The sequence below is a fragment of the Ischnura elegans genome, chromosome 10 (assembly GCF_921293095.1).
Source record: "Ischnura elegans chromosome 10, ioIscEleg1.1, whole genome shotgun sequence".
NCBI classification, from domain to species: Eukaryota; Metazoa; Arthropoda; class Insecta; order Odonata; family Coenagrionidae; genus Ischnura; species Ischnura elegans.
This window is the reverse complement of record NC_060255.1, coordinates 49,291,675-49,318,779: the sequence shown is the minus strand read 5'-3', so window position 1 is coordinate 49,318,779 and position 27,105 is coordinate 49,291,675. Positions and strand designations below refer to the sequence as shown.

The following is a 27,105-nucleotide window of genomic DNA, read 5'->3' as shown; positions in this document are numbered from 1 at the left end:
ATAATTTAATTGAAATACCTCTTGGTTGCATGATGCCATCTTACTTATTAATGTTCATGCTCATCAGTTATTCAGGGTCCACACTCAATTTGTGGAGATAAGACTGCAAGGTAGAAGAGTGTGGATCTCAATTCCAAAGAATTGAATTTTAGGAAAAATTATTTCTAGAAATCATCTGTTATGAAATTTTTAGAGCAAATCTTTGACAGCCTAACAAATGCTGTTGGGTGAAATTGTATGAAGCAGCCATGGCCAGTAAATGAGATTAAACACGATGAAGATGATCGGAGAAAGAGCAGCTGAGATGAACTCCAAGCGTTTGCGGAACATTACTAAGGAATCAGGTGCCACAGGAATCCTGCTTCTTTTATGGACATATTTGGATTGTCCATTTACCCCTTGCTCAGTTGCTTGTTCACTATTTTCCTCATTTTCAATCCATCCCTGCAAATAAAAGGCATTAACAGGATTTGCAGAGGGAGTTTTAAATCAGGTCACAAGAGTTGGCTCCCATTATTTACGAAAGCATATCAACAACATTCATCATTATTAGAAATCATTTGGAGAGGTAGTACATTTCAAATCGGGTGACAAGTGTTGGTCTCTATCAGTGGCGTGTCCATAGAGAGGGGCTGTAACTCCCCCCTCCTCCGGGTATCTAAATATCCAAATTAAACTAGATAAAATGGTAATTTAGTTCAAACCCCCATTACTGCTGGGAGGTTACCCTACAGGCCCCTATCTAGCCTAGCCCCTATGACCTTTATCTTCATTAATTAATACAACTGCGTAATTTATTACAAATCATTCTACAATTAAAAATTAAAAATGAACAGTGGTCACATCGATCCTGATTCCTTTGCCCTGACATACCACACGTCACTCAATATGGCAGATATGCTTCTCATTTCCATTCAAATTATTATAAGGAAGATTAAATGCATGAATGTGCCTACTAAAATATCAAAATGGCCACACCTAACTAGTTGTAGTGATTTCCTGATTAAAACACACATTACGGTTGCAAAAAAAATAGTAATCGCTTAAAGTGTCATTTTGATGGGTGACAGTCTTTTAAGGTAGACAGGTGGTATAACTTCATTTCTTTGTGAAAAAATCAAATTATATTATCACGGACTACATAGCATAAAAAATAAATAAAATTCAGAAAAAAATTAAGATGACAGAAAAAAAATTCTAGGCAATATGATAATGAAGTAGAGGTTGCCTGTCAAAATGATGGGTCTGATGCCTCTAGTGCTAACCACTTTACCTGGCGCTTTGGTTTTTTTTCCTGCTCCTCGATTGTATCCCAACTTGAGCTTGAGACTTCAGGGGAGAGATTTTTCTGGTAATCATTTATTAGTTTCATAATTTTATCCAATCTGAAAATGAAGAAAAAAAATATGTTATTCTTCATGAGAAGTAAATGAGGATTTTGATACTACATGCTTGCTTTAAAGGAACCAAAAGAGTTGATGGTTCATTCCTCTTCAATACAACAAACAGATGACTTAGTGAGTCTCAGATTTTTATAAGTGTTCAGGAATGTATTCATGCATATAAAACTATATAGCCCCAGACTATTAAGCAAAAAAATTGGGCTATAAATATGTATGTACTTATTTCGATTTTTTTCACAGTTGTTGTTTTAGCAAATATCATAAATCTCCTCATTCTCTCCATCCAATTGTTGTAGAGCCATGATTTTGGTCTCATTTAGAAGCTAAGGCTTTAGGCCTCATACGGTATCAATTGAATTTAGTTATGCAATGTAGTTTCCAAGTGATCTTAGATTTTGATTTTTAATTAATTTTCTCAAATGCTCAATCTAAGAATAGGCTGAAACTTTTACTTGGTACTTAGGACAACATGAGCTCCTGCCCAGCAGGTCAATGCTTCTTAGCTATTCATCCGTAACATGCAAGGCCCAAGCATGTTTTGCTGTTCAACTGCTACATAAGTGATTCCCCTCACATGTTAGTGAACCACTAACTTGTTGAGGGAGAATCATAATTGAGAATTCTTATCCTTAAAGAAGTTGTCTAATGACTTCCCCAGCTCATTAAAGGTGGGTAGGAACTGTCATATTTTTTCATTTTAAACTTGTGAGACAATTGATGAATGAGAAAGATTTTTAAAAATTGTAACTGATCTTTTTCTTCTGCCAAAATTCTCTATCTATAATACTTTGCCTAAAATTCAATTTTGGGACTTTAGGGAACAACCACATTGCTCGAACAGCTAGCTTCATCTTGCATAAAAAAGTTGACTCCATTTCACAGACTGAGAGGACTTACATCTAAAACTTTTGATGAAATAATTATTCTAAATTTTGGCTGCTATAATAAGTAGAATTTAAGAGAAGGGCCAAATTTTTTGGTGTGTAGGTTGAAATTTTGAATTATTTTCAGCTTCATCACTTTCTGAGGTTGCAAACCCAAAAATTCACTTAAAACCTCATAGGAAACCAATAAAAAATGAAGGTTAGAATTTTTTAGCAGCTCTTTATGTACAGCGGTGAAAAATTAATTAAGTTTAAGTGCAGTATTGATATGAAAGGGAAAAATAAGATCCCTTTGATTTTACATTATCATAGGTCTATCTCAAAATAATTTTACATGAAGAGGACAAATTTATTAATGAGATTGGAAAAAACTTACCTTAACACAAAAGCAAACTCTGCTAGTGCCAGGAAAACAAACAATATGCAACCGACCATCCAAATATCCAGGGCTTTGATGTAACTTACACTTGGAGTCATACCCCTTAATGAAGATAAGTAGTCTTTTAGTTTAATTTTCTGCATCAATAAACTTAAATATTTCAGTATTAATTTTCAGACTGCAAAATAGAATAAGGTCACAGAGTACATATATCAATCTGAGTTTTTGTTCAGACTGAAAATCATTCAGTCACTGCTTCAACTGAGAGGTTAGCTTTGATAGGTTAGAGTAGACCTCAATCTTCACTAACGAGCTTAGACTTGTAATCCACAGTTAATGTCATAGGGATACAGAAACTAATTCTGAGTTTGAGTGTCAGTTCCTCTCCTATGGCCAATAGCAATTGAATAAAACTTTTTAAAAAGGTATGAATCTCAATGCAAGGATATTTTGGTGAGGGTGACCACAACCACCAGTTGTATATAAACTATGAAGGACCATTTGCCTGGTTGCCTACCTTAGCACCTACAAGACAAGTATACCCTCAGATAGAAATGGCCACTTTACTTATACATAATTAGCCAAATACAGTGAAACCTCGATATAACGACACCCCACGGTGCACTAACAAACACTCGCTATAGCGAATTGTCGCTTTACCGGAGGTGGAGCAAATGATAGCCAATATACCTGTTGCGAACAGATATACAGGAACAGGAGTGGTGCGGCGACAGATAAACATCTATCCGATAAACGTAAGCATAAATCCAGACGAAAGGCGATGTTTTTTTGCATCACTAAATTTCCTTACTCGAATAACGACTAACTATTCAAACAATTTATAAACGCTGCACTGAATAAAAATCATGCAAAGCATTGTTTCATCATCATTATATTTATCGAATGACAGTTTACCACATAAATTTGAGACTGAGCACTCCATTAACTTCATTTCTAACAGATCGCCAGCAATTACAGAGGTTAAGGAGTCTTCATGAAAGTCTTCCGGCGGTGAAACCCTCGCTATGGCGAGAGCCAACACCGAAAGGGTCTCGTAAAAACGAATTTTTAACACGCTTATTATAGGGTCAATTGACGGTGCATCGGCTATCTCTCGTAATAGCGGGGGTGTCGCTATAGCCCGTACTCGCTTTAACGAGGTTCCACTGTATTGTAATGATTTGAAAGTCATTACTCCATAAAAGCTATTGTGTACTCTATGAAATTCCATTTTAGATACACAGATATGTGTACTTCTTTTCCTAGCTACAGCTTACCTCACAGCTCCAAACATTGCCGTCAAAGTAAGCAGCAAAGTCATGCAAATAGCCAGCCTTCCTGTTGCATACTCAACAGGAATCAAGAATGATAGCCAGGATATAATTACAAACAAGCTACTGGGCACATACGTCTGCAGTAGATGGTAGCTCAGACGACGATGAAATTTTAGGCACAAATATATTGCAGGATAACTTCCTGAAAATAAAAAAAAATAAAAAATTGAACGCAAAGCAATCCCAAAATAAAATGCATGTTATGTAAGATTTATTCACTGAAAATCTTGCCACTTACAATTAGTTCGTTGTTGCAGTAATACAACAGTTGTCTTGCGGCTTCTGAGTGTTCTCCCCTCAAGACAGGGGAAGTTTTTGTTCAACATGAAGATGTTTGCAAGAAGCCAAGTAAAACTACCACCCTAACCTAACAATTAACACTTGGGGATGTAAACAATGGAGACATCTACAGAGATCCTGCAGAGATCTACACCACTAGATACAAGCCATATCCATGCCTCAAGACCCGATAAATGTACACCTAATCTTATGTGATGAAGTGATGGATAAGGAAATATTAGTGATAAAGATTTCAAAATATATTTGCACAACATAATGACTGATGATTTAATGTGTACCATTCTCAAGAAATTTTTTTGTATAGGTTTTTGCACAAATTCTTTTAGCACTGATTCTTATTATATACTTTCTTTTTGTTTCTGGTCTGCCGTGAATATAATTTTTTAAGATGGTAGCTCCCATGCTGGTTTTTTAACCATTGGAGCTACCTAAAGCTCCATTTGTGTTGTCCTGTTAAAAAAAAAGTGTACATTCAAGCTTGGAGTATTAAATTCAATTCAATTCAATTCTTTTAAACTTCAATTCCTATTCTGGTTTTAGGATTAAGAGCCAGTGGAACCAGCAACCTAAGAGCTAGACCATCCCATCCCTAGTCTTGACCTTCCGCTAGCGGCTGAGCTCATCTGATAATTGCCTCCTGCTACGCTTTCATTGGAAATGGTGTAATGTAAATTTATGTGGAATAAAAAGATCAATAATTAAAACCTTGTGAGACTTTACATCTTTTCATCACTGAGGATGAAATTTGCCAAGAAAAAATCATTTGGCTCTGCTGGGATTCGAACCCAATCTCCTGATTGCCGTTCAGGTCGGTGGTGTAGCCAGGAATTTCGTTCGGGGGGAGGGGTCCAAAACCAGGGGGGAAATGTTTTTTAAAAACTGGGTACTAAATAATGGGTTTTAAACTACATACAGTGGATCCTCAATAAAACGACACCCCACGGTGCACCAATAAACACTCGCTATAGCAAATTATCGCTTTACCGGAGGTGGTGCAAATAATAGCCAATATACCTCATATTACTCCTTTATTTTTATTTTCTCGCTTGGACGTGTTTGGTGTTTTTTTGGCCATGGTGTGTTCCATCAAATGCTTTCTATTCATGCAACTCATGGACGTGCGGGCATGCTGACGACTGCTTTCTGCCGCCCGAGGAACAAAAGAAGATCAAGCATTCGCAAATGCTAATGCCACAATATTTTCACCAAAATTAACTACTTATTTAGCGAACGACAGTTTACCACATAAATTTGAGACTGAGCACTCCATTAACTTCATTTCTCACAGATCGCTAGCAATTACAGAGATTAAGGAGTCTTGGTGTATGTTTTTCCGGCGGTGAAACCCTCGCTATGGCGAGAGCCAACACCAAAAGGGCCTCGTAAAAACCAAATTTTTAACATGCTTATGATAGGATCAATTGACGGTGCATCGGCTATCTCTCGTAATAGCGGGGGTTTCGCTATAGCCCGTACTTGCTTTTACGAGGTTCCACTGTAATTTTAACACTTTTCATAATCGAAAAACTTCATTTGCTAAAGAAATATCTAGTAAATTCATGATTTTGAAATATTTTGTTTTCTTTTATGAAGGAAAATAATTGTGTTTTTATATTTTGGGGGGGTTCCGGACCCCCCAACTCCGTTATGCTCTTTGGCCTTGGCTACGCAGGGTCCTCTCCAGAAATTTTGGGAAATTTCATGCCTGGAAATGTATTTTGGCACTATTCTGCCAATAAAAAATTACACAAAAGTTATTAAAAAATATAAATATGGTAATAAAAAATATTGCGCTGAGTACTAAAAAGTGAGATTTTCACAGCTTATAAAATGTAATGGTGCATTATGTTTCTATTATCTATTTAGTGAATTTGTTCCTTGATACTGCACTGAAATGTTTTAAAAATCTAAAATAACGTTTTTGAATGACCCTTTCAAAAAATCATCAGATTAAAATTATTCTTTCTACTCCTTTATTTTATTTATTTTTTAATATGATCTTTTTACACTGAATATTTTCTAAACAAAGCAAATGAATTATTAGCTGGAATTTCATAATAGCAAAAAAACTTTGATTCAAGTAATGAGTCTTTTTTTATAACAACTTTCATGCATACAATAGACGCAAGTGTTGTGGGAAACCCCTAAGCTCGGGGCTCTCGGTGATCGCCGAACCGGCCAGACCACCCCTTTGTTGACATCCCCAACAGCACACATTTGGATATACATAATGTATTTATATTGTATTTTCATGGGTCACGTACATATTTATTTTTGTTATGTATAACATGTGTAATACATATGTATTATTGGATGTATTTCCTTTGTATTCATACATATGTAAAAGTGGTACGTGTTACACGATAAATACATTTGTATTTTTGAAATTTGAATACTTATGTAAATGTGGTCAAAAATACAAATGTAAATATCGTGTAACACTTGCTACTTTTACATATGTATGAATACAGAGGAAATACATATGTAAATGTGGTCAAAAATACACAAAATATACATTATGTATATTTCCTGTAATTTTTGAGAGGTGGATTTTCGTGGCGTCTAGTAAAATGTTCAGAAACATTTCTGCAGAAATAATATGTTCACTGCAAACGCCAGATTTCCTCATTTCAATGATCATTCATCCATTCGAATTTATACCCAGGAAGCTTAAAAATAAATCATATACTGATCGATGTGAGCAAGGGTAGTATGGCGACCATATTTATGTTAATTTGTAAATGTACGCGAAATACAGACGTATTACATATGTAAAATTCAGTTTCCATCCGCGAAATATACACATGGAAAATGGTTCACAATACATGAAAAATACAAAAAATAGTTCTTGCACAGCGCAAAAGTAAAAGCGAAGTTTAATTTTTTAAACAATATTTTAAATTAACTGTTTAAACAAAAAAATTAAATTCTCAATTCTGTCGCAACAAGCTAGGGAAGTGAGTGGGAGTGATAATCTCGTTAACAGTTAGCTCGGCATTTCGTTCGAGACTACGAGAACGTCAAGAACGTGCTGTAGGAGGAACTCCGGCTACTGATGTATAGTTAATTTTATATTTGTTTGTATTATTATACGTATTGGAAGAATTGACATAGTGTTTTAATCCTCGATAACCGGTGCGTGTGGATGGTGCGCTCAAACCGAAGCTATGTTTTGCTGGAAATGTGCTTCAATCCCGCACGTTATTGCGATTCGTGCAAGCCAACTCCAACAGTTTCCTGTCACTGGATAATTAAGGTAAGGTATGATTTATCTTTTATTATATTGTACGCATAAATAGACTACATTAATTATGTTATTTGAGTATATTTGGATACAACTACCACATTCACCACATTGCGCCAATAGAGGTAATTATTTTGTTTATGTTTGGCTATTGTTTTCCTTTTTTGTTGAGTTATGTATCGAGGAGACTGGTGTCCATTGAAGTTATATGGTAAAACATAGTAATGTCAATCTTGTACGTATAAATTAATAGATTATGCGTCGTATAGTAATTCCGTGCTTCGCGGCTGAAGTTACATTTTTTCTTCTCTTAATTAAGAGCAGAAAAAATTGTTTAAAGGAATGTTTTCGTTCACGTGTAAGTTGTTTTATCGCTGTTTATTACCACAACCTACTGTATTGTAGTTCTTGCATTCCTAGTTATCCTATACTTTAGTCATAACATCTTTGACCTTAGACTTATCAGCGTAGCCTTGTCACTAATAGATTCCTCGAGGTTCCGAGCGGTTTTGCCCTCTACTTCTAATTATTTAACGAGCAAGAAGTATTGGTCGTGTAATATCGGTTCCCTTAAAGCAAAATGTAATATTTCTTTCATCTTGAAATGCAGTCAATCAAGGTGCATGTCGTCATTATTATTAACACAAGATAAATACGTAATTTTCATGCGAAAGTTTGTCATTATATGTAAGAAAGAGGTGCGTATGGGCCAAATTAATTAATTATAATTTTATTTTCATGCTCTTTCGCGCATACCCAGGAGGCGGCGATGTAAATAGCTTGGCCTGGACAAGAGGAGAATGGATTACGGAAAAGACGACGAAGCAAAGCCAGAAGACCAGGTGGAATTGTTAATACCGAGGTAAGGTTTGAGGGAAAAAATTTTTTTTATCCATGATGGAGAGGTTTCTTAAAGTTAAGCCTGAAATTATCGGTTATGTATGAAATTTATTTGTTTGAAAATTTGATATCACATGTTTATATTTTTTCAGTGTGAATCATCCGATACTAAATCATGGTACTAATAAATTAGTATAATGTACTAAATAAGCATACCAATGGATTCACGTTTTCCCTAGTTAATTTATATTTAAAAGTAGTCATATGATCTTTTCTCATATTTCTCATTCTTCTTAAGAGAAAGGCTATTAATTTTGTAAAATGAAAGCATATCCCCAAAATATATGATTTCTCAAAGGACAATGTCAAATCTGTGCTAGCTGGGACCTCGACATAATTGGTAAATGAAAAGATTTAAAACTTATGTCTGGAACCTAGCAGAGAAGCCAAACTTTCATTTGCATTCAGAATACAGAATTAGTACTAAAATTACAGACTTCACAGAATTCAAATTGAAAGGCCTTGAGCTCCTATTCAGATCTTACAAAAAGATATATTTTTGCATGACTTTTAAACTTGACTTCTTCTTTTCTCCTTTCAGAAAGTGGTTAATTGTGCAGAGTTGGTTTCCTGAATTCAGGTTTCTTCTTGTGCAATGGGTTACAACGCTTGTTCCATGCTAACATTTTTTTCTATTTTCCAACTCAAACCATTGTTTGTACTTGATTTATCTTTGTGCCATTTTTTAAAACTAAGTTTCACCTACTGTTTGCTGGCCCTTAATGCTTGTTAGCAATATTCATGGCCACACTTGTTATTTGTGTGTATTATTTTATTTTTCTCTTTGAATAAATGTTTTATTATCTGTATGTTCTGGTTTCCTTATATTTATTCATCCGTTTGATCCATATTGATATTAAGTGGATGTGGGTCAGAAAATCAATATGTATAATTCGTGTACGAGGGCCTGCAGATACATATGTATATTACATGTAAGGATATTCAGATTTCCAATTTGTAATACGCATGTATACATACATCCTGAGGGACTTTTGAGCCACTTTTACGTGAAATATACAGACGTAATACGATTGTATTCCTTTGTATACATATGTATAAATCATGTATGGGTATTCAGATTTCCAATTTGTAATACGCACGAATACATACATCTATAGGGACTTTTGAACCACTTCTACGTGAAATATACCGATGTAATACGATCGTATTCCATCTTATACATATGTATTTGGGCACGTATTTTTTGTGTATTATTGATGTAATACAAATGCCGTGTTATCTGGGATATCAAGTCCACACTGTAATGCAATAGACAGAGATCATGCTTACTAAGCTACTATCAGTTAATGAACCCCTCTTAGTTGCTATTCCCCGACGAAAGTTTTCCAAAGCCCTGAATTGAATATTCATCCTCGGTGTATATAACTTTGCACCTGCGTGCACTGTGTACAAAGTTACTTGTTCCAGGGGCGCAGCTAGGAAGTAAGGCTTGGGAGGGTTTAGGTGCAACTAATACCAGGGTGTGCGGGGGTATGAATACCCACCAGGATAAGTGGTAGGTGCGAGATTTATAAATTGCGGAATTTTAAGGTAAATGGTTCAAAATGGTGAGTTTTGCGGCTTTCGGAGTGATATTTCATCAATCCTTACACCATTCTATTAGTTATATCAATCCAATTAAGTAAAATGGATTAAACTTAAAAATTTCTCAGAGCTCTGATTGGGGGGGGGGGTTTAAAAACCCCCCTCGCTGCACCACTGACTTGTTGTTCAACACAATAATTTGGAAAACAGCCGGCGTGGAATAGAAACTAAGAGGGTTATTTCTCCAACAGTGGCCTAATAAGGTCGATCTCCATCTCCAGTGCCACAGTGTGGACTTGAGATGTCAACACCTTTTTCATTTAACAACCCAGTCTGAGATTTGCCTTGGAAGGAGATGGCTTGGTGGTGTAACTGGTAGCATACCTGAACAGCGATCAGGAGATCCAGGCTTGAATCCTGGCTAACCCAAATGATTTTTTCATGGCAAATTTCATCATCAGTGTATATAACTTTACACCTGTGCATGTGATCACGTACAAAGTTATTGGCTCAATGCAATGCTTTGCATCTTTACTGGGCCGGCCTTAGGGCAGGGCGGACGCCCCGGGCCCCGCGCTTTGGGGGCCCCGCGTGAAAAAAAAAATTTAAATATACGATAGTTTTGAAAACGCAATTTCAACTATTACTGAATTGTTAAGTCCGTGCTAAACAAAAAATAATATTATGAAAAAGGAATAATAATGCAGTAATTTTTATTGTGCAATTGCGTTTCTCAGTACAGTACTGTGTCGTGTGAGTGATAACAACGAGTGAGAGAACTTGACATGAGTGAGAGCGGGCGCGGCTAGGTAGTTGAAGGCGTAGTGTGGCGAGTGGAGGAGTGATGATTCATCGCAACCGGCGCGGCACTGTGTAGGCCAGCAACACAGCTGATACTTACATTGCAACTAATTAACTTTCATAATTTAAGTTATAAAAATACATATCAATTGAAAAAGCGCGCTTTTTATGTTTATTTTACGTTACAATTTTATGAATAAATATAATTATAAATTTTATTTGTATTATACTATTTTGAACTCAACTGCGTGATGGTATCATAATGGCGTAATTACGAAGTCGGAATTTGGAAGGGGAACACATACTTAGCCAGAGAGTGGTAGGGATTCAAAATGCTCGAGTTTGTAGATGGGGTATAGAGTTTAATATTTTAAGTGAAGGGCCCCGCACTGAATGTTCGCCCCTAGCCCCGCATCTGCTAGGGCCGGCCCTGCATCTTTACATCCCATTACAAAGATATTTGTTTGACTGGCTTGTAGCAAGATCATGCTGGATTTATTTGCGACACTGCTTTCATGAATTTATAATCTGAAATCTGTGATCATGTTGCTGCGCATAAAACTTTGCTCAACCACAGGGTCATGGTTCCAGAATCGAGGCTTTGACATGGAAATATTAACTCATAGATACCAATGCTCACCTGAGGCAAAATTTACCTCTCCCTTCTCACCAACTTGGGCGACTTCAAAGTCAAAGTGTGCCAGTCTGTGATCAATGTTAACTACCCTTCCTTCAGATTTCCATGCAAACTCCAGCTCCTTTCTTGTGTAGCCATCTAGGAAATTATAAGAAACCCTCATAAGCATTATTATTATATTTTTAATGAGTTTTTCATCATCAAAAAATGACAAGAAGATAACTGAAGGTAAGATATGTATTCAAAATTTCAAAACAATGAATTTATTTTACAGCTTTCCAGTCTAAGATCGCAGCGTTGAATATCTCCCGGATACATTTTGAAGTCCATTGGGCAGGATAGTTCGGTCATAATCCTAGAAAATAAATTATGTCTGTATTATTTAAATAATTTAACATTTGTCACTCAATCACTACCGTAATTTGACTATAAGTTTTCAAATTATGTTCTTATGACTTCCTTAAAATTACATGTATCTTACTTAAATGAACTAAAAAGAATGACCCAACCCCTCCTAAAACTTTGCAGTACTTACCGTGCTGAGTATCTTATTGTACCATTTGGATATAAACGTATTGACATTGGCCGCCTTAGTATTTCCTGAGAGGTAACTTGTTTTGCATAATCTAAAATGAGAATCAACCAGTCTATTTGAATAATGATTGGAATTTAACATAAGCCTCCATAGCAAACATTATAAGCAACAATTCATGTACATAAGCTATGCATCAGAGGCAAGAGCATAATGAACAGAGCACAAGCAGCAATCAATACAAATTCCAAAAACATCCAGACAATATTGCTGGCGTTAACATATGACATCTGTGCAATATCCATGATAATCCAATTAATGTTGTATGTATATCTGTCAAATATGCAGAGGACCTGCCATACGACAATGCAGCAATGTCCAACAGTGGACATGGAGGTCCATATTACAACATCTCTTAGATTTCTTTGGAACATCTAATGAGTAGATAATGGGTGAGCTTATTATTGTTTTTGGTAATCCCCAGACATGCAGACAAAAAATTTGTACTCTTCAATTCTACACAAAACATACCTATATGTACTCCCCATGGATACTGTTTTGGAGCAACTACTTAATAATACCACAGATATTCCAGCTTGGATATCTATGTAACGTTATTATTACAACTCGTTGTGGATGTTACAAGTAGGATATCAATGTAATGTTGTCAATTATATCCATTGTGCAATAACAATGTCTTTTGGATACATATGAACCTTATTTAGATATCCGATGGATAATGTCTGCTGCTTAGGAGGTGTTTAAACACACTTCCCACCCCCTTCCAAACCCCATTCACCCCTCTGAAAATTTTTTTTGGCCACAGTCTTGTTAGAAATAAAAGTAAAACAATCACGGCAACACATAGTCTAGAGGCCATTAATAGTGGGAGGATAAATGTCACCAGAAATTGCCTAAACTAAAAGTTTACTATAATCAGATTTTGAGAAGGTCTATTTATTAGTGTTTTGAATTTAATCAGTGCAACTGAGGATTTTTTTAAACATGCATTTATGTTCAAGGTATACTGTGTCATTTTTATGATGAAGGCTTTCACAGCATAGTAATTAACCACTCGATTAGTTTTTGGGCCATCACGATGGTGATAGTCATCTACTATGCAGAAGACTTCAGTCTGGTTTAAGGATACCAATGGCAGAGTAATACCACCGTCACCATCACCATAATGGCAATGCAGACAAAACATGGAGTATTATTTGCTGTGGCACCTTTTCTATTTTCTGTGTACTTCTAATTCACCCCTTTTTAAAAGTGTGATTTTTTAATTCTTCATTAAGAAATTAGTAATAAAATCTATTTTAACATGAGTGATACAAAACCTGTGCATTTGTAATTCTGACAGCATTTTAAGAATTATCTAATATACATTAGCTATGAAAAAGGAATATTTATAGATCCAAGATGATTTTAGAAAATTGAGTTGAGCTTTTTGCTTCGTGCTTGAGCAGTGGCAAATGCAGAAAAAACTCAATGAGGGGCACAAAAGATATCTTGAGCTATCTTTACTTTTATCGTTATAAAAAATAATCAAAGTCACATGCAAAATTTAAGAAAATTATATTTAAACTGATTATTAACACATACATACAAGATAATACAATCTTATAATATGAAAAAGTTACAACTGTGGTTCTGGAATGTTTGGCAATACGGTTGGCCTCGCAAGGGTGGGTGCACACTGCACACCTCCCGCACCCCCCATACGTATCCACCACTGTGGGAGCAGCAAATGTTACCCAGCTAAAACTAACAGGATTGCAACTTGTGCCACATGTCCTCATAAATAGATTGTTATAATTATCTCAAAACAACTGACCTGTGTAAATATCAGGGACCCATATCTTGGGAAGGATTTCTGAAGTAAAACTGAGATAATTGTGTACATTACGTCCGGCCTCATTCTCAAATAATGCCTCTATGCCATTTTTCAGTCTTATGTCTTGCCAGTAAATCCGTAGGTTCATTTCAATGCTTAGCATCTGAAAAATTGATAAAATTTGGGTTAATGCTTAACTATGTAACAGCTTTTAAACTTTGATAAGTATATATATATCAAAATACATATTGGCATACAAAAATTTATACCCTAAGTTTTTCATTGTACATGTATGATTGAAAATGCAAAGATATATATAAAATGTACTATGGAGATAAAAAGTACCCAGGGATGCTGACTTACAAAAAATATTGGGGGGGCCCAAACTGGGGATCTTGCCCAGGGAAATTTTATGAGTATTAAGTTTTAAGGTTTTTAAGCATTTTAGAAGAGTCATATGATCAACATTAGAGCCCTGATAGCTTAAATCTCCATATCTGGACACTCCGAAGAAAATCGACAAGCCTGACTCATTTTTTTACACAATTATTGAGACAGTCATTATTTATATAGACGGTGGCATAACTAGGAATATGCCCTGGGGGGATGGGATGGCCTGGGGTGGCGACCTCCCCCCTTCCCAACACCCCCTCCTGGCATCTTTGATCCAGCGAAACTGTTGTCTTAAATCAACAATGGATGCGATAGCACCAGAAGAATGGAGACATTGGAACCTTGATACCACAGAAACCTACATAGTCACTTAGACTACTAGTTTATAGCAAGTAACCTGGTCTACCCCATGATCTGTAGCACCTTATGCTGATATGCCATCAAGAACCCTCTTTTGAACAGAAATTGATAATGCATAAATTGAGAATGAGACATCCCTATGATCAAGAGTAAAGCATACAAATTTCACAACTGAAACTTGAGCGTTTACTGCTTCAGCAGATACTATTCAGCAGAAAGCTATTTAAGCTCTAAAGAGTAGCCAATAAAGACAATGGCATTTCAGCATATGTATCAAGAAAAAGGTGCCACCAAAAGATTATCGAGAAGCCACCAAAAATTTCAATGGAATAAGATGCCTTCAGGGCTGGAAAAGAAACACTCATCACTAAAAACAATTATTGCAGTAGTAAGTCATAGAAACAGAATGTGGCCATCTGATGAAACATTATTAATTAACCCAGATAAAACTGAATTATACTACTACACATGCACTAGTAAAGTATCAAGGTGTTGAACAGAAATCTTGAAAACAAGCATTACAACCCACCTCTCAAAATGTAAACCTTCTTACCTGTTTCAGTTCATTTAATTCTGGTATATTTTTCAAGCTAACAGAAAACTGGATTGGGACAGGCTTTCCTAAAATACAGAAAATTACTGGCAATGGTTTTAGAACAAGAAAATGAAGAAATAAAATGAAGTTATAACATTGAGTCTTATATTTATGGTTCCATTGAAATGAAAGCTAGTTTAAATGACGGTAGGACAGCAAGGCAGATTTATATATTGCGGAAAACGTTTGAAGACAGGAAAATCTGTGATGCCAATTACAGATGGAAGCAACAAATACATAACTCTTAAACCAATTTTCTGATTGATCTATAATTCACCTATGGGCAGGAGAATACGTAGGTGTAAACTCAACAATTACTAGGTTAAATATCTCAACTCTAAACCACACACATTGTTGCTAATGGCTTCCGGGTGCAGCTGCGTGTTGCACTTTGTCTTGCAAGCTTTCGCATCCGTTACAGGGTGCATCATCAGGCGATGAATGAAAATAGGGAATTGGTTGTCAATTAATACACTCGTCCAACCTCCCCCATCCACCATAGTAGTGAGGGAGGAGGGCGGCGCTGACGTCAGCGCCGCCCCCCTCCCTTTTTCATTTTACCCTTTCAGGGGAAGAATTATTGGATCAAACAAATTTTGCTCAGCCAGAAGCAATGAGATAAACCTTATTAAAGAAAAATATACACTAGAGAAAATTTTTACCTTATGACAAAATGGATACATACATTTTACCTACACTATCCTCTTTACATAGCCAATAACTACACTTTTCTGGGGTATTCACTTTAAAAAAACTGACTGTCTTCAATTAAAGATTAAGTGTTGGAATATGCAGCTACATATTTAGATGTCGAAGATATTTAAGGATTAAGAATAGGAAAACTTCAAATGTCTTGCAGGTCATAGACAATAAATTACTTGAAAAATTAATACATATTATCATCAACAATTAATTCAAAAAGTTAATATTTTAATAATACAGAGCATATAGCTCTCTGATAATACAAATATCATTACATCGTGCTTATGAAGATCAAAATTTAGAATTGTACTCACCATCAATTAGAGGAGGAGGTTCATGAATACTATAATGCACTGGAATTAAAATCGAAAGTCTATCGTAAGGTTGTATGATTTTTCTGAATTCCACATTGGTAACTCCATTACTGGAGGATGTTTCAAATCCTTCATCAGTATTGGGCTCTACTGGACTTTTATATATTTGTCCATCAATTTCATCAATGGTAGGCTCTGAGGCACCATCCTCTGCACATATTGTGTTGTTCTCATAGCGACATTCAGTTTTAGCCTCAGACAATGTTTCTGCCTTGTTTATCAGAAGCAAGCAGCATAAACATGCCCTACAAAAGTTAAATTACATCCAAGATTAGGGAATAATGATGTCTAGGTTATTAAACAGGAAATCACCCAAAAAATAAAAACATTTCTTCTATCATTAAAATATTTGAGTGCCATTTTTACGGTTTATGTATTAAAGCTTGCGATTAAGACATTTTACAGAAAATTTTCTTCAGGAATAGATGAAACCCAAATCTTTGAAATTTACACAGATTACTTTTTTATAAAACATGGTAGTTACATGGTAGTAAAATTTTTTTTTTTGTAGTTACATTTAGCATAAAAATATTTGCTGCATGATGAAACTAATAGAAAAGAAGATAACCTTTTCATTCCCTTTCAAAAACTTTTCCATCTGAATTTCCAACACAGCAACTTATATAATCATAGGTGGATCTAGGGGGGGGGGGGGCACGGGGGCACCCCGTGCCCCCCCTCCACAGAACCTTAAAAAAATGCAAGATTTTTAATATGGTCCCATTATCATTGCGCTCGTTTTGTATTACGAGGTATCCTTGTGCCCCCCATAACAAAATCCTGGATACGGCCTTGCTTGTGCCCCCCCCAGAAAGAAATCCTGGATCTGCCCCAGTATATAATGACTGTGATATGGAACTATGTACATAGTAGTTACAAGCACGTAGCAAGAGGGATTTTGGGTGCTTCACCCCTCCCCCAAAATTTTTGCAATCGTGGGGACTACCTGTGCTGAGGGTACAATGAGCAGCCATTGTCTAGTACTTCATTTTTTGAAATAATATCAGCTAATTACAATAATGAATTTAATCTTTATCCGCATGCAAATGAAATATACAGGTAAGCCGTGGTTTCGAGGCAAAATTAGCAGTGCCGGAAGGCACTTTCAATAATTTTTTTTCAAGTGAAATATTACTCTGCGTGTGTTTTTTTATTAAAAGATTTTATTCAAATGAAAGGGAGGATCTATCCCCTCATCCCCCATAGTTACACCACTGACCCAATGGTGAGAACATTTTCCGAAGAGACCATATCGATAAGAGGGCATACAGGCAAATAAAACAACCCATAATTGCAAAAAACCGTACAAATTTCTACCGAGATGTGTAGAAATAAAAAACTTGGGGATAATGACTTAGTTTGATTCTTCTTTCACTATACCGCTGCATTCCCCAAGAAGTTCATTTATCTATATATGTAAAAGAGGATGTCTGTTTATCAGTCCACTATGCGTTTCCATACAACTGCACGGATTGAGATCAAAGTTAGAACATTGGTGATTTTCATGCTCCCAAACCCCTTAGTGCTACTTTCGGTTGAGTCCGACGCGTCCTTTGCGTCGAATTTTTTCATTGCCGTATGTTACTACACGTCATACAACTTCTGCGGTTGGACATCCTGCCCGGTAGGCACACCTATTTACACGTTTGTAAGGACAATCTAAAAATCCTGCTATGCTATTATGAATGCCAAATTTCCCACTTCTCTGTGTATTATCCTTCCCAAGCAACGCCGAGTGGCCTGCTAGTTTAAAAATAAACGTTTTATTCACGCAGCTGTATTCATTTAGCCTTACCGACAAGTTCATTAAAATTTAGTTTTCCCAGAACGCAGCAAGGCCGTAACCAGGATTTTGTTCTGGGGGGGCGCAAGGATACCCCGGAATACAAAACGAACGCAATGATAACGGGACCGCATTAAAATTTTGCATATTTTGTAAGAGCCTGGGGGTGTACGTGCCCCCGTGCTCCCATCCCCGTCGACCCTATGACGCAACAACGTATCTCCCTCCGATGTTGAAATGATAATTCACGAAATTGTGAAATTGCACGATTTGGCCAAAATTAAAAGTTCTCCGATCGGTCTGAAAATTGATTTCTCGGCGTATCTCGTGGTCTATCTGCGTAAAATAGCGTATTGGAAAATTTGATTTTTTCAATCCTCATGTCCCCAATAAGTAGATGCATTGAGGTAGCTGGCAACACTAGAAAGATATAAAATAGAAAATTTAGTGTTCTGATAATTTTTCCTATAGTTTCAGATGATTTTAGAGGGGATCGATTCTATGAATTTTTGTCGTAACTCGTCTCGTTCACCGCAAACATTTGTATGAATCAGTCAGTCAGTCAGTGGACGGAAGTGGGTTGAATAGCATATAGATGCGCGACTATGAAACAAATTCAAGGGATATGTTTCTCTATAAAGTTTATATACCGTGGATTAACTTCGTTAATATTTCCGATAGTGTAATAAAATGGAATTTTTCGTTCAGTTTGTTTGAAAGTTGGAATTCAACGAGCCATGGGTGCTCGACATCGTTTTAAGGTCATCTCATCACGACTGAACAACTCGAAACTAGTTTTAAGATATTTTGTTGATGAATAACTCAAGCTAAAATCAATCGAATTTTAAAACTCAAATCCCTCCCAGCCTTGCTTGACGCCACTATAATGCCTTCTCTTCGAAAACAAATATTTGCGGGCATACTTTTTAATACACGAAAGCTGCTTCACAAGAGGAGAACAATGAGAAAGACATGGTTTCAAGTGATAAATTTTCTCAGTCTGCGAGTACTGTAGGTACATTCTTCATGATTAGGAGGAAAAATTTCGACCGGTAACCTAGGGGCACTCGCCAGGCAATCTTTCCTTCCACGTTTCCATGTCTCGTAATATGTTAGTGGTCAGTATCTTCTGAGCAGTCAAAATCTCACTCCAGGCTAACGAATATTTATTTTCATTTTCGTACTCTAGTGTTGCAAGTCCTTCAATCGCGCTTCAAAAATATCCTGACCAACTTTTTTTTTAAGAACCCTGGCCCGATGAATTAAGAATTTTATAGTAAAATTAAGTAGTTCATAAGGTATTTTTTTAAAGTATTGTGTACGAAAGTTTTAAGTCATTATAAATATTTTTAAACTTTTAATTTTCATGAAAAATGACGAAATACGCTCTTCAAACTACATTTCAACGAATGACCACCCAGCGTTCAAATCATTGCGCGTTACTGCCGAAAGGCAGCACCTCCAGGAGGCCGCAGCGCCGACGCCCGCAGCGACGACGCGACGGAACAGCCGCCGCGGCGGCATGGCGCCACGGCGCGCCGTGACCCCATCCTGACGGTATGGCGCCGGCTGCCGATGGCCGGATAACCACATCCGGACGCAGAGTCCATTTCCCGGTGCACCGCCGCGACTTCGCCACCTAACTCCTCACAAGGAACATTAACGGAGTGTAACGCCCACTTTTGCTTCAAACTTTGCACATTTGTAGATTAATGCAAAAAAATGAAATGTGTGAAATTTCCCGTGCCCTCGTGACCTGTGAGTCGAGATATCAGCGATCAAAGATGCCCGATTCGTCAATTCGCCGCCCGTCAGGGGGAAGGCATGCCGGCAATTGGCCCACTCCTCGCCGGGCTCGACCCAGCCGCCCGGTGAGCGGCCAGCGATGCGATGCGAGCTATATTTCGTCTACGGCGGAGTCTCACGCCCCGGCGAATCGCTGTTTTGTTTTCTGTTAGTCTTTCTGTATTTCCGATTTTACCTGATCCTTATGGAGCATCGGATTGATGGGAAAATTGCTCTGCATTTAGTTATAATATATAGCAACACTTTGAAACGCGGAAACTTCGGAATGATACTATAACCCGGAGTAATTCGCGATAAGAATTTATGCTTCATCTTTCTGCCCGTAAATGCGCAAAGGAAACGAGATAGGGGGCATGTTTCTTTCAAACTTTTAAGGGGAAACCCAAAATAAGCAACAAATGGAATACGTCAACAGCCTAGGCCTCTCGGAGACGAGACGAGACGGGAAAAACCCCATCCGTATGAATGGACGGGGTCCCTTGCCCTTTGGTGGGAGGTCGGCAAATCTATTGTATTTCTAAAGGGCGTACGTAGATTCGTAGATTTTTCGCTTCTGGAAACGGCTGCATCCTCGACCATTTCAGGTACAGTCATAAAATAACCCAAACATTTCCCGTCTCCTCGAACAAAATATAAACACTAGTAGAGATGGAAAACAGCGAGGAATTGGAATTTTGTCAGTTCTACTTCATCTTTTGGTTTGTTCAGAAGCATACGGTTATCTCCAGCACTCTCTCTGCTCTTGTATTGTGGATTGAGCAAAAACGATCTGATTGCGGTTTTTAATAGTATAATATAGCTTTCAACATCGTTCGGGTAATTATAATGGCCGAGGTGATAAACCCATTGAACGTTTTGAGGTAGATGAGAAGTAAATTTTTGGATACTCTCTCTTTTTCGGAGACCACTGTGGAAGAAATTGATCTGGCGGAAAAGCTCACAGGCAAGTGTTTTATGATAATTAAACGATGAAATTATTATGCTAACAGTCAGTTACTTGCTTCTCTAATTTATTTATAATTATATTGTGTAGTAAAAATATGTTATATAAATATATGTGTTGCAGCAATATTGAAATCCTGTGCAGAAGATGGTGAATACGATTGGGAGGTCGAAGATGATCTTGTATTTGACGATGACAATGAGAGGAATGAGGAAACTGTGGAGGGGTTTGAAGAAAGTAGCAGTGATTCGGAGAGGGATGAGGATATTTCTCCAACATCTCCTTCTTCTTCAACATAATACGATGTTTCCCCTATGAAGAAACCGAGATCAGAACCATCAATGCTCCAAAAAAAATGGCAGTTGACTTTTGGAAGTCAGGGAAAAAGGGCAACTTGCGACTAGAGACAGTTCGGCACAACTTCCGCTTCGTAACTAGCCGAACTCAACTTCATCGATATGAGAGGCAGATAATAGAAAGCGGAGCCTTAAATGAAAAGTATAAATCTATCCGGGAAGCTCTTCTCACCCGCTTCAAGACCGCCAAAGAGAATAATATAGTTATAAATGACCGAGATTTGCGGAGGTGGGCAATTGAGGAAAATAGTCAACTGGATACCCCAATCACAAACTTTAAATGCACTCCTCCGTGGCTTTGGAAGTGGAAGAAGCATAACAACATTGTTTCTCGCAAGGTTACGCGAGTTGTTTCCAAGAAGCATTCCTTGGAACAACAGAGTGTTTCAGAAAAGGCCAGAGAGTTCGTGACGGAGGTTAAGGATTTAATTAGTAATATTGCAAATGGTAGTGTGCAAGTTTTAAATACTGACCAGAGTGGTTTTAAAAAGGAAATGCATTCCGGGCGCAATCTGGATTTTCGAGGGGTGAAAGTGGTGGAATCAGTGGCCCAGAGTTTACATGCAACCACTCATTCTTACACTATTCAACCGACTATTTCAATGGATGGTGAGCTCCTCTCCCCTCTACTTATCTGCTTGCAAGAGAAGGATGGCAAATTCCCCGCACGCGCGGACATTTTTCAAGCCGCCAATGTTCATTGCGTTGCATCAACTTCAGGATTGTTAACCAAAAACATTTTGATGGAAGAGTATTTCGGGCAGGTTCTTTCCCCAGCAATACGTAATGAATTTATGTATGAATATGTAATTAAATGTATTTATGAATGAATTATTACTATGTATATATCTTTGTGAAAATTAACAGTATGGAAATAAACATGTTTGAACTGAACTGAACAATCAAAAAAATTCGTGCGTAGGTTTCCGCGGCGTTGTTCACGATGACTGCTAATTTCCGGGTTCTTCAGCCGCGTCTGTCGTTTTTGGTTGACAACAGTTTCGGAAGCCATCCTGCTTCCGTCTTCAGGTCGAAGGTGAGAAGTTTTCATTTTTTGCCGTCTTATATAGCACTGGCCGATCTCCTCCTGTGCGCTGATTGGTCAGAACTCTCTTCCAAACGTTGCTGATTGGGTAGCCGTTGTCCCTGTTAATATTTTGTCTTTTGTAAATTTCAATTGCTTCCCTGATTTGCCTTGGGTAGTAGCGACTCTCTTTTGCCACTATCTTCGCTTTTTCGAATTCAATGTTATGGCCGGCCTCACTCCAAACATGCTCTGCAATGGCTGACAAGTGCAGTTGTTTTTTATTGGTAGCTCTCACATGCTCCTTCATCCTTGTCGCCATTCCTCGGCATGTTTCGCCAACATATGACTTTCCGCAGGAGCATGGCACTGTGTACACGCCTTCACATAGTGCCTGCGGGATACGATCTTTTGGTCCAGGTACAATGTTTTGTATCTTGGTCACGCAATTGAACCTTGTGACCACGTCATGCTTCCTTAGTATCCTAGCAATACATTCTGACACTCCTGCTATGAATGGAATTGTAAGTCGTGCCGTAGGTTTGGTCAATTCCTCCTCCTCTGTGGCCTGGCGTTCTTCAGATGGTCGTGAGTGCATCTTTTTGACCTTAGCGGCCCTTTTGAGGACCATTTTCCGGTCGTAGCCATTCCTGATTAGTGCTTTGGTCAGGTGCTTCTTCTCTGAATCTAATGATTCGGCGTCGGAAATCAGGGAAGCAATTGAAATTTACAAAAGACAAAATATTAACAGGGACAACGGCTACCCAATCAGCAACGTTTGGAAGAGAGTTCTGACCAATCAGCGCACAGGAGGAGATCGGCCAGTGCTATATAAGACGGCAAAAAATGAAAACTTCTCACCTTCGACCTGAAGACGGAAGCAGGATGGCTTCCGAAACTGTTGTCAACCAAAAACGACAGACGCGGCTGAAGAACCCGGAAATTAGCAGTCATAATCAAAAACATTCGTAAATCTATAATCCTCTCACGTTACGGCCATTGGAACTCTCTTGGGCCTTGACCGTCCCGAGGATATTCCATGGGGAGCTCGGTGCACCGGAATGCAGAGTCATTAGTCTGAACGTATCAGTCAATTAGGTGAGTTTTGGTTGTCCATTCCCCATACAATAGATTTGCCGACCTCCCACCAAAGGGCAAGGGACCCCGTCCATTCATACGGATGGGATTTTTTCCGTCTCGTCTCGTCTCCGAGAGGCCTAGGCTGTTGACGTATTCCATTTGTTGCTTATTTTGGGTTTCCCCTTAAAAGTTTGAAAGAAACATGCCCCCTATCTCGTTTCCTTTGCGCATTTACGGGCAGAAAGATGAAGCATAAATTCTTATCGCGAATTACTCCGGGTTATAGTATCATTCCGAAGTTTCCGCGTTTCAAAGTGTTGCTATATATTATAACTAAATGCAGAGCAATTTTCCCATCAATCCGATGCTCCATAAGGATCAGGTAAAATCGGAAATACAGAAAGACTAACAGAAAACAAAACAGCGATTCGCCGGGGCGTGAGACTCCGCCGTAGACGAAATATAGCTCGCATCGCATCGCTGGCCGCTCACCGGGCGGCTGGGTCGAGCCCGGCGAGGAGTGGGCCAATTGCCGGCATGCCTTCCCCCTGACGGGCGGCGAATTGACGAATCGGGCATCTTTGATCGCTGATATCTCGACTCACAGGTCACGAGGGCACGGGAAATTTCACACATTTTATTTTTTTGCATTAATCTACAAATGTGCAAAGTTTGAAGCAAAAGTGGGCGTTACACTCCGTTAATGTTCCTTGTCAGTAGCACCTAACCTTCACCCCCCTTTCCGTTTCCTTTTTTTCTCTATATTTCTATCATTCCAGATCCCTGTCACTGGTGAGGGGGTGGTGTAGCGTTCAATTCAGTGCGCGCTACCGTCGAAAGGCAGCACCGCCTGGAGGGAGACAGGCGGAGGACCCTTGGCGCCGGTAATGGGACCCTAGGTATTCGGCACCCTTTTCCGAGAGTAGCGTCCTGGAGCCCGCGCGAGTTTGACCTGCCAGCCGTAGCGCGATCCTGTGATCGAATCCGCGGCCATCGCGATTCGCCTATTTCTGAGTGCGACACACTTATATCCGTGCCTCAATAAATGGATACATTATTCTCAGTTACTTAGGGCGTAGTTATTTCGCTCGCGATAACCCTAAAAGACCCTAAAGCCGCCATAAAACACGCTTTCCGAGCAATCCAATCCAATTACTTACGGTTTCTCGCGGCGATGCTACAAGGAAAAATGTTGACAAATCCTCCTTAACTATAAATAAATATGTTATTTCAACGAAAAACTGATGATTATTCGTTAAATCTTAATCATAAAGATAATGAACTGGCTAGCCATCGGACTAATTTTGATGTTCTTAGCCTTAGAACTTATAAACTTCGTCGTAGACGTACTAAACGTTGTTTATATGGTCCTACCATGTATGCATTCGGTAATAAAAGCTACGTCATTCGCATGAAAATGGCGCCACTGTCGACCTAAATAGCTGGAAAAGGGTAAACTTTGAAATATAAGGGTAATGTTATCCACATCCTCCTTAAAATTATATTATTATACTCGATGTGTGTCGTCTGTGATGGAAAAATATTTTTTTACACTTGCGATAAATATTTGTTTTCAACCGCGGAGTCAGGGACAGTGATCACCTACCTCCTTAAAGAAGTTCAATCACGACTAAACTTCTTTTTTTACGTAAATCGTAACATTTTCGAAAATTGTGCCAAAAAATAAATTCAATGATGATAAAAAGCAAAATGCACTAGTCAACGCTTACCTGTTTAAATGAACGCTTTTTCAAGATTCAATAAATTTCTGTTCATGTAACTTGGATTGGACTGTGATCCAGGGCCCCGGATGAATTACATAGGACAGGTTATTAAGGATGTAAATGAGAAGAAATACCTCACTATGAAAAGGCTGGCAAATAGGAGAGCGGAATGGAGAGCTGCGTCAAACAAATATTAGGACTGTTGACCTATGATGATGATGTTCGAAATATTTAGACAATTAAATACTTATATATAGACAAAATAAAATTTCCAGTCGAAAAAAAAACAATTTGAAAACAATCGCAATCACTGCAGTCTGCCAATCAGAACCATCACGTGATCTGACACAGGGGCGCAGCTAGGAATTAAGGCTGGGGGGGTTTAGGTGTAACTAATACCGGGGTGTGTGGGAGTATGGAATACCCACCAGGATTAGCGGTAGGTGCGAGATTAATAAATGCAGAATTTTAAGATAAATGGTTCAAAATGGTGAGTTTTACGCCTTTGAGAGGGATATTTTATTAATCCATACACTATTCTGTTAGTAATATCAATCCAATTAAGTAAAATGGATTAAACTTTAAAAAATTTATCTGAGCTCTGAGGGGGTTTAATCCCCCAAAACTACCCCCTCGCTGCGCCCCTGATCTGACATTTTGAAATTTTCATTCTGGTCGCAAGGTCAGAAGCCGAAAATCAACCTGGTTTATATTTACTTTGAGTTCGTACCTAACTCAGTTGGGTGGTACGAATTTTGAGCCCAGGAATGTATCTCCGCGTGAATTATGAAGTAAATTTTAAATTTTTTTTATCTGCAATCAAATGCTGACAAGGGTCTACCATACAAAATACGTGCACTGAGTATTTCAAGGTGATGCCCAGGTCGGTGTGGACAGGTCGCCCAAGCTTACGGGGCCCCCACAACGCTCGCGTCTATCGTGAAGCGAATATGAAAGGTGGAATAAAAAAAAGACCCTGGTTACTTGAACCTTAGTTTTTTTGCAGTAATAAAATTCTAAATTATAATTATCTGATTTATTTACAGCATACTCGGTAAAAAGATTTTATAAAAAATAAATAAAAGAAAGGTGTCTGAAGCTGAAAGAGAGATGATGCTTTTTTGAAAGTGTTGTTCGAAAAGTTTATTTTTAGAGTTTTTTTTTAGATTTCAGTGCAGTTTCATGGAAAAATACTAAATGATTCAATTTTTAAGCTGTGAAATAATCACTTTATATAGTATTTTTTTCTATCGAAATTGCTTATTTATTAACTTTTATCGAGTTTTTAGGAGCCAGAATAGCTTCAAAATCCACTTCCAGGCAAGCAATTTCCTTACATTTTCGGAGGAGGATCCCCAAATCCCCCGATAAGAAGAGCCCTACATGAGCCCCAACCGAGCGCCCGCAATCATCCCAGACCGCCCCTGATGATAGTGGAGGGAGGTGTACCTAGGGCATAGTGTACCTAGGATTACTTGAAACCATCGGCAAGTGCTACGAACTAGTTTATAATTTGCTTTTTTGTGTGAAATTCATTATATAATTGAACTTTAAAGAATACTCTTAATTTAGGAGGGCTTAACCTAAGTTAATTTTTACTTGAAAGGAGTTATATTTTAAAACTGAGTTTTTACCTAAGCTACGTTAATTTTCTTTGTAAGGCTCGTTAATGTATTTTCAAATTTAATAAACAAAAATCTATTTATTTCCATTTTTCACTTTATAATTACTGTTCCCACCAATCTAACTTGTGTTCCATGGTACAATAGTTAGTGTTCCTAGGTACGTGAACCTGATGTACCTATGAACAATTTTAAACACTTTTAGAAGTTTTAATTAGATCCGTTAATAGTAAAGGTACAAGTCTAAAACTTCAAACTTACGTTGAGTAACCCTGATGGATAGAATTTTCACCATTAGACTGAATCTTCAGTAAATATTTTTGCTTCATATAAAAAATTTGAAAAGGCGTTCCGTGGTACAACACACTACCCTATCTTAAATAAAAGGTTACCAGACTAACGCAATAGCTACCTTAGTGCCCATTCTGTGGAGTGCATGCTGGCAAGGGAAGCGGTCGCACCAGGTAGTAGCAGCACGATGTGAAAGAAAGCGACTGAAGAAGCCAATGGGTGAACCCTGTGATCCGAATCCGCCTGTCTGCAAACT

The 27,105-nt window shown here is 37.9% G+C and overlaps 1 protein-coding gene across 2 annotated transcripts; it reads right to left on the bottom strand.

The window, feature by feature from the left end:
• On the bottom strand, positions 1-27,105 carry LOC124167146 (glutamate-gated chloride channel alpha-like). Of its 2 annotated transcripts, none has more exons than XM_046544948.1 (11): positions 26,971-27,105; positions 16,161-16,465; positions 15,103-15,170; positions 13,797-13,959; positions 11,963-12,053; positions 11,700-11,782; positions 11,431-11,565; positions 3,944-4,142; positions 2,664-2,768; positions 1,274-1,385; positions 1-444 (listed from the first exon to the last, which is right to left on the bottom strand). In XM_046544948.1, the coding sequence occupies exons 1-11, from the start codon at positions 26,994-26,996 to the stop codon at positions 211-213; spliced, it is 1,521 nt and encodes a 506-aa protein (XP_046400904.1). In that variant the 5' UTR covers positions 26,997-27,105; the 3' UTR covers positions 1-210. The 2 variants fall into 2 exon arrangements, with proteins under 2 accessions (XP_046400904.1, XP_046400906.1); XM_046544950.1 differs by having other exon boundaries at positions 4,076-4,142.

What these genes read in the sequence shown, in the direction of transcription:
- LOC124167146 (XM_046544948.1), bottom strand. Translation starts at nt 26,996, where the DNA reads ATGCACTCCACAGAATGGGCACTAAG. An exon ending in GGTCCCTGATATTTACACAG is followed by an intron (nt 12,054 to 13,796) that starts GTCAGTTGTTTT and finishes TTCTCATTTTAG; the next exon opens with ATTATGCAAAACAAGTTACC. An exon ending in AGAGGTAAATTTTGCCTCAG is followed by an intron (nt 4,143 to 11,430) that starts GTGAGCATTGGT and finishes TTTTATTTTCAG; the next exon opens with GAAGTTATCCTGCAATATAT.